Source organism: Symphalangus syndactylus, chromosome 9 (genome assembly GCF_028878055.3).
Source record: "Symphalangus syndactylus isolate Jambi chromosome 9, NHGRI_mSymSyn1-v2.1_pri, whole genome shotgun sequence".
NCBI classification, from domain to species: Eukaryota; Metazoa; Chordata; class Mammalia; order Primates; family Hylobatidae; genus Symphalangus; species Symphalangus syndactylus.
In genome coordinates this window covers 74,899,012-74,907,220 of record NC_072431.2, presented here as the reverse complement: position 1 = coordinate 74,907,220, position 8,209 = coordinate 74,899,012, and the positions used below count along the sequence as shown (strand labels likewise).

At 46.0% G+C, this 8,209-nt stretch overlaps 1 protein-coding gene across 1 annotated transcript; it reads left to right on the top strand.

The window, feature by feature from the left end:
• The first annotated feature begins 295 nt into the window (after positions 1-295).
• NUPR2 (nuclear protein 2, transcriptional regulator) lies at positions 296-2,227 on the top strand. Its single transcript, XM_055293100.2, has 2 exons — positions 296-846; positions 2,011-2,227. Exon 1 carries the CDS (start codon positions 421-423, stop codon positions 838-840), a length of 420 nt encoding a protein of 139 aa, XP_055149075.1. The 5' UTR covers positions 296-420; the 3' UTR covers positions 841-846; positions 2,011-2,227.
• The last annotated feature ends 5,982 nt before the right edge of the window (positions 2,228-8,209 follow it).

Sequence of the window (8,209 nt, the reverse complement as noted above, 5' to 3'; positions counted from 1 at the left end):
GGCCCAGTCAGCCTCATGTTTTCTTTAAGCAGTCCCTCCCTGTTGCACACTTGGATAGTTTTCTTTTTTCTTTTTTAGACAGGGTTTACCTCAGTCTCGCAGGCTGGGTGCTGTAGTGGGAACATAGCTCATTGGAGCCATGAACCTTGGAGTTCAAGTAGCTGGGAAGCTGAGGTGGGACTTCAGAGATGGGGTCGCGCCATGTTGCCCAGGCTGCTCTTGACTGCCTGGCCTGAAGGGATCCTCCCACCTCCGCCGCGCCTGAACATAGTTCCCTATTTTTGACCAACATAAACACTGTGCTGAGTTGGAGTTTGTCAGCTACCCTTCTCTAGCAACATACAGGACCTGGCGGGGAGATCCCGGTTACTAGGCTGCACTCCAAGAAGACAGCCCTGCTCCAGGCAATGTACCGCCACTATGACGTCGTCGAAGGTCCCCCCACCTTCACGCGGAGCCCATCGGAACTCGAGGCGGGGCTGCTGGGTCTTCCAGGAGCGCCCAGACGCGGGCAGGTGGCCGCCGGTGGCCACAAGCCTGGGCAGGATGGAAGCGGCCGCAGAGCGGACACTTCCACGTCTGCAGGCTCTGGCCCGGCCGCCGCCACCCATAAGCTACGAGGAGGAGCTTTACGACTGCCTGGACTACTACTACCTGCGCGACTTCCCGGCCTGCCGGGCCGGGCGCAGCAAGGGCCGGACTCGGCGCGAGCAGGCGCTGCGCACCAACCGGCTTGCGCCTGGCGGGCACGAGCGCAAGGTCGCGCAGAAGCTCCTCAATGGCCAGCGCAAGCGCCGCCAGCGTCAGCTGCAACCCAGGCTGCGCACTCGCCTCACCTGAGCCTGGGTACGTGCGCCCAACACCTCCCCCAACCAGGGCCCCGGGGACCCTGGGAGCGTCCCCCCACCGCGCGGCGCTGCTCGCCCTGGGCAGAGTCGGCTACCTCTGAGGGAACTGCGTTAGGGAACTGTACCCGCCAGCTTGGCCTCTTATGACCGTTGCAATAGCATTAAAGCCTGTGGAACTTCATAGGTGGGTAGAAGGGGCTAGGAACCGAAGAAAACATCTTTTTAAAAATATAAGCAATCGATGGCTGGGTGCAGTGGCTCACGCCTGTAATCCCAGCACTTTGGGAGGCCGAGGCGGGCGGATCACGAGGTCAGGAGATCGAAACCGTCCTGGCCAACATGGTGAAACCCTGTCTCTACTAAAATATATATTTTATATGTATATATATTTATATGTATATATTTATATGTATATTTATATGTGTGTGTGTATATATATATATATATATAATTAGCCGGTCACTGTGGTGCACGCCTGTAGTCCCAGCTACTTGGGAGGCTGAAGCAGGGGGAATGGCTTGAACCCGGGAGGTGGAGATTGCAGTTAGCCGAGATCGTGCCACTGCACTCCAGCCTGGCGACAGAGCGAGACTCCGTCACACACACACACACACACACACACACACAACTATATATATATATATATATATATATATATATATATATATGTGCGATCGAGCCCGGGAGGTTGAGGTTACAGTGAACCAAGATTGCGCCACTGCTCTCCAGCCTGGGTGACAGAGGGAGACCCTGTCTCTAAAAAAAATAGATGCAGGTAAGAGCTTTTCTTCCGGCGCTCATACTCAGACTGAAGAAAGTAATTGGGCTGGGCCCGGTGGCTCAGACCTGTAATTCTAGCACTTTGAGAGGCCCAGGCAGACGTATCACTTTAGCTCAGGAGTTCCAGACTAGCCTGGTCAACGTGGTGAAACCACGTCGCTACAAAAATACAAAAAATAAGCTGGGCGTGGTGGCGCGTGCTTGTAGTCCCCGCTACTTGCGTGGCTGAGGCGGCAGGATCACTTGAATCCAGGAGGTCTAGGCTGCAGTGAGCCATGATCTCCCCACTTCACTCCAGCCTGGGCAACAGAGTGAGACCCTGTGTCAAAAAAAGAAAAACAAAAAAAGTAACTGACCTGTGTTTTTGTCTGATTTCCTACAGGATACCGAAGGACCTGTTCGAAGTATTTACTGTAACTCCAACTGTAACTTGGTTCTGAGGAGGAGAGAATCCATGTTTGGTCAACAGAACTTTTCGCTGTCACTTAAGTTTACTGCTTCGATATCTTTTCCTTACTAATTGATTGTTAATTAAGTAGTGCCCAAGTGGATTAGCCTTTTTAGGGTTTATTAATTAAAAGAGAGCAGCAAGAATGGCATTTTAACTCTCCCGGGTTTCTTTTCAGTTACTATGGTAACTCTTTTCAAGTCCACAAATGATTTGTTCTTATCTGTAAAGAAAAGGTCACGAAGATAAGCGGAGAGGGACCAAAGATAGGAATATGTGTAAGATTTCTACCTAGATTCGGCCGGGCACTGTAGCTCACTCCTGTAATCCCAGCACTTTGGGAGGCCGAGGCGGGCAGATCACCTGAGGTCAGGAGTTCAAGACCAACTTGGCAAACATGGCAAAACCCCATCTCTACTAAAAATACAAAAATTAGCCAGATGTGATGGTGGGTGCCTGTATCCCAGCTACTCGGGAGCCTGAGTCAGGAGAATTGCTTGAACCTTGGAGTTCAAGGTTGCAGTGAGCCGAGATTGTGCCACTGTGCTACAGCCTGGGCAACAGAACAAGACTACATCTCAAAAAAAAAAAAAAAGGATTTCTACGTAAATGTCATAGACTACTCTAAAGGTTAATATTTGCATATTATAATGTATATTGCACAGCATGCCAACCTCAAATAATCAAAAGGGTCAGAATCTAAAGGGAGTTTATTCACGCACAGAGTTTTAGGAGGGCCAACTGGGAACCACAGATACAAAAGAGTGGAAGTCAGTGTTCCAAGGCTTAGAAGTTTGGGATCACTTACATAGACAAAGTTTAGAGAAGCTTAGCAGAATTAAAGCACCTCTCCGTTTAGTCCAGGTGGTCTTTCTTTCACTCTGTCACCCAGGCTGGAGTGCAGGGGCACAATCGCAGCTCACTTAGCATCCCTAGTAGCTGGGACTACAGGCACGCACCAACACACCCAACTAATTTTTGTATTTTTTGTAGAGATGGGGTTTTGCCACATTGCCCAGGTGGTCTCAAACTGCTGGGCTTAAGCAATCCACTCACCTTGGCCTCTCAAAGTACTAGGATTACAGGCATGAGTGACTGTGCCCAGATGAGGTGGTCTTTTTTCCGGGAAAGGTGCGTTTAACCTTCCATACTGAAGATGTAAGTCATAGAGTCTTTTGTGCCATCTGGTGTGAGTTAGGTACAGAACAATAAAGGAGGCAGTTAATCTCTAACAAAGATGAGTGATTGGAAGGAGAGGATGTCTAGTCTCTGGTCTCTCATAGTCATTTACAGAATGAAAATAATAAGAAAAGAATAAATTATAATTTAAGAACCAGAAGTTACGAACATGCTATGTAACTCAATCAGGGTGTAACTTCCCCCTTCGTGTGATAAATTTATATGGGGTCCTGAAACTTTTTTTTATAGTTGGTAGGTTCTCCACACTGTTGATCCCACAACAATTTTTCTAGGTAGATGCTGCTATACACATTTTTTTTTTTTTTTGAGACAGTGTCTTGCTCTGTCGTCCAAGCTGGAGTGCAGTGGCATGCTCTCAGCTCACTGCAACTTCTGCTTCCTGGGTTCAAGCAATTCTCCAGACTCAGCCTCCCAAGTAGCTGGGATTACAGGTGCCCACAACCATGCCTGGCTAATTTTTGTATTTTTCATAAAGACCAGGTTTCACCTTGTTGGCCAGTCTGGTCTCGAACTCCTGACCTCAGATGATCTACCCGCCTCAGCTTCCCAAAGTGCTGGGATTACAGGCATGAGCCACTGCGCCCAGCCCACATTTTAGAAAAGGGATTCTAAGGCACAGAGAGTTCAAGTACCTTTCCAAAGATGACACAGCTAATTAGATAGCAGACCAGGTGGCCTGACCCCAGGACTTTTGCCTTTGGCCTCTATACTACCTTGTTGAGCACAGCAGTAAATATTTCATATGTGGTTTTATCCAGAATTTTCCTGTTGGTTGTGGTAAACCATGTTTTGTTCTTTTGAGACGGGGGCAAGCTCTGTTGCCCAGGCTTCTGGTGTGCAGTGGCACAAACACCAGCCTCAACCTCTTGGGCCTAGACAATCCATTTCAGCCTCCCAAAGTGCTGGGATTACAGGAATGAGCCATCATGCCTGGCCTCACACTATATTTTAATGCTTTTTTTGAAAATGGAAACTTTTACAGGCAATTCACTTCCTTCAAACTAATGATAAGGAAATGATGCTGTTCTGTTTTGTTTTGTTTTTACATGTTTTTTTTGTTTGTTTCTTTTTTAAGACAGGGTCTTGCTCTGTTGCCCAGGCTGGAGTGTGGTGGTGCAATCGTGGCTCACTTCAGCCTTGACCTCCCAGGCTCAAGCAATCCTTCCCCCTCAGCCTCCCAAGTAGCTGGGACTGCAAGTGCATGCTACCACACTTGGCTAATTTTTGTATTTTTTGTAGAGATACGTTTTCACCATGTTGCCGAGGCTGGTCTCAAACTCCTGGGTTCAGCTATCCTCCACCCTCAGCCTCCCAAAGTGCTGGGATTACAGACATGAGCCACTGTGCCTGGCTAATGCTGTTCTTTTCAAATGCATATGCTGGTTTTTTATGTTTTTGTTCTGTTTTGTTTTGTTTTTGAGATGGGGTCTCTGTCTCCCAGGCTGGAGTGCAGTGGTGCAATCTCTGCTCACAGCAGGCTGGTCTCAAACTCCTGACCTCAGATGTTCTTCCCACCTCAATATCCCAAAGTGCTGAGATTACAGGTGTGATCAACTGCACCTGGTGATTTTGCTCATTTAGATAGTAGAAATTTTTAACTTAAAAAAAAATTTTGTTGAGCTGGAGTGCAGTAGCATGATCTCGGCTCACTGCAACCTCTGCCTACCAGGTTCAGGTGATTCTCCTGCCTCAGCCTCTCAAGTAGCTGGGACTACAGGTGCATGCCACCACACCCAGGTAATTTTTGTATTTTTAGTAGAGATGGGGTTTCACCATGTTGGCAAGGATAGTCTCGATCTCTTGACTCTGTGATACACCTTCCTCGGCCTCCCAAAGTGCTGGGATTACAGGCATGAGCAACCGCCCCTGGCCAAAAAAAATTTTTTTTGAGACAGAGTCTCACTGTCCCACAGGCTAGAGTACCGTTGCACAGTCACAGCTCACTGCAGCCTCAACTTCCTGGACTCAAGTGATTCTCCCACCATAGTCTCCCAAGTATCTGAGACCACAGGTACACACCACCACACCCGGCTAATTTTTTTTATATTTTGTAGAGCAGGAGTTTTGCCATGTTGCCCAGGCTGGTCTCAAACTCCTGGGCTCAAGCGATCTTCCAGACTCAGCCTCCCAAAGTGCTGGGATTACAGGCATGAGTCACTGCACCTGGCCTTTTTAATTAAATTTAAATTATAAATGTGGTCACTGTAGGAAATATGCGTATTATCTACTGCTATGTAACAAATTACTCCAAACCTAGTGGCTTAAAATAAATACTTAGGGCTGGGGACAGTGGCTCATGCCTGTAATTCCAACACTTTGGGAGGCCGAGGTGGGCAGATCACAAGTCCAGAAGTTCAAGACCAGCCTGGGCAACATCATGAGATTCCATCTCTACAGAAAATGCAAAAATTAGCCAGGCATGGTGGTGCGCACCTGTGGTCCCAGCTACTCAGGAGGCTGATGCAGGAGAATCACTTGAGCCTGGGGGGCAGAGGTTGTAGTGAGCCAAGATCATACCACTGCACTCCAGCCTGGGTGACAGAGTGAGAGACTGTCTCAAAAATAAATAAATATACAAAAATACTTATATCTCCATTTCTGTGGGTCAGGAATTCAGGAGTGACATACCTGGGTCATTTGGGCTCGGTGTCTCGTGACATTGCAGTCAAGCTGTCGACTGAGACTGCAGTCACCTAAAGCCTGTTTTCAAGGTGGCTCACTTAACGTGACTGCTGACCTGAGACCTCACTTCCTGTCACATGAGCCTCTCTACAGGCTGCTTAGGTGTCATGGTGTGACAGCTGGCTTTCCCAAGTGAGTAATCAAAGAGTGAACAAGGAGGAAGCCACAGTACCTTTTATGATGTAGTTTGCAAAGTTGCAAACCATCACTTTTGCTTTTTCCTATCTGTCAGAAGGGAATCAGGTAACCTAGCCTACACTCAAGGGGATAGGGACTGGGCTCCACCTTTTGAAAAGAACATCAAAGAATTTGTGGACATATTTTAAACTACCATGCTATGTTTAATTATGGCAAGTATGGTCACTGTAGAAAAACTGGAAAATAGGGACAAGCAAAAAAAAAAGTCACTTATAATTCCATGACTCAATGGATGATATTACTAGTTGGGTATATATAATTCCAATATTCAAAATATATATTTACTTTCTCAAACTATAAACACACTGTGTACTATTGTGTAATCTGCTCTTTCACACAATGTATTGTAAAAATACCTTTCATGTCAAATATTCTTTCCTTTTTTTTTTTTCTTGAGATGGAGTTTCCTTCTTGTCGCCCAGGCTGGAGTGCAATGGTGCAATCTCTACTCACTGCAACCTCCGCCTTGCGGGTTCAAGCAATTCTCCTGCCTCAGCCTCCCAAGTAGCTGGGATTACAAGCATGAGCCACCACACCCAGCTAATTTTTTGTATTTTTAGTAGAGATGGGGTTTCACCATGTTGGCCAGGCTAGTCTCAAACTCCTGACCTCAAGTGATCCACCCACCTCAGCTCCCCAAAGTGCTGGGATTACAGGTTTGATCCACCATGCCCAGCCCCTCATAACATTTTTTAATGGCTGCATACATTTCATCATATGTATGTATCATAACTTATTTAACAAATTATATTATAGGACACTTAGGTTGTTTACAAATTTTTCCTGTTTTACACATTTTAAATGAACATCCCTGCAACACATTTATTTGTACAATCATGACTGTTTCTTAAATTCCTAGAAGTAAAATTTCTGGAGTACAGTTTGCATAATTTTAAAACTTCAAACACCTGTTACCTAATTTGAGCAGAATGTTTACTACAATATTCAAGAGTCCATTCGGCCAGTGTCATATCTATGATAAAACCTGCAAAAGGTCAGATATTAATAACTATAAGTAAATTTGTTGAGAGTGACTGAAATCACTATGGAATGAGAAGTTGCTATAGAAATTTTACTAAAGAGCAAGTTAGCCAGGTACAGTGACTCACAGTTGTAATTCTAGCACTTTAGGAGGCCGAGGCGGGTGGATCACTTGAGGTCAGGAATTTGAGACCAGCCTAACCAACATAGTGAAACTCCATCTCTACTAAAAATACAAAATTAGTCAGGTATGGTGGTGCACACCTGTAATCCCAGCTACTTGGGAGGCTGAGGCAGGAGAATTGCTTCAACCTGTGAGGCAGAGGTTGCAGCAAGCCAAGATTGCACCTGGGCAACAAGAGCGAAACTCTGTCTCAAAAAAACAGAGTGAACTTCACACATCTGTCTCAGCAAACTATAAATGATATGTAGCAGAATTCTGGTATTTTCAATTCTGAATTTCTTGTTCTTTGTTTTAATTAACTTTTTCTTAATTTGTTTTTTGGACAGAATACATTAACTGCTTCAACATCCAAAAGCTACTGACTGCCCCCTCAACCACAGACACCCAGTCCCACTGCCTGAAGGCAACCAGTGTTATCAACTTCAGGTATTTTATGCATATACAATATGGTCTTTTCTGTTTTACACAAATAATAGCACACTACTCAATTCTACCCCTTGCTTTTTTTTTTATCACTTGTAGTTTATTTTGGAAATCATTTCACGTCAATATACAGGGAAGATTCCTCATTCTTTTTTTATAGTTGCATATTATGTGAATGTGCTTTTTTTTTTTTTTGAGACGGAGTCTTGCTGTGTCACCCAGGCTGGAATGCAGTGGTGCAATCTTGGCTCACTGCAACCTCCACCTCCTGGGATCACGCCATTCTCCTGCCTCAGCCTCCCGAGTAGCTGGGACTACAGGCATGTGCCACCGCACCCGGCTAATTTTTGTATTTTTACTAGAGACGGTTTCACCATGTTAGCCAGGATGGTCTCGATCTGTTGACCTTGTGATCTGCCCACCTCGGCCTCCCAAAGTGCTGGGATTAGAGGCGTGAGCCACCGC

Coding starts and splice junctions, on each gene's coding strand:
- NUPR2 (XM_055293100.2), top strand. CDS start 421: ATGACGTCGTCGAAGGTCCCCCCACCTTCACGCGGAGCCCATCGGAAC.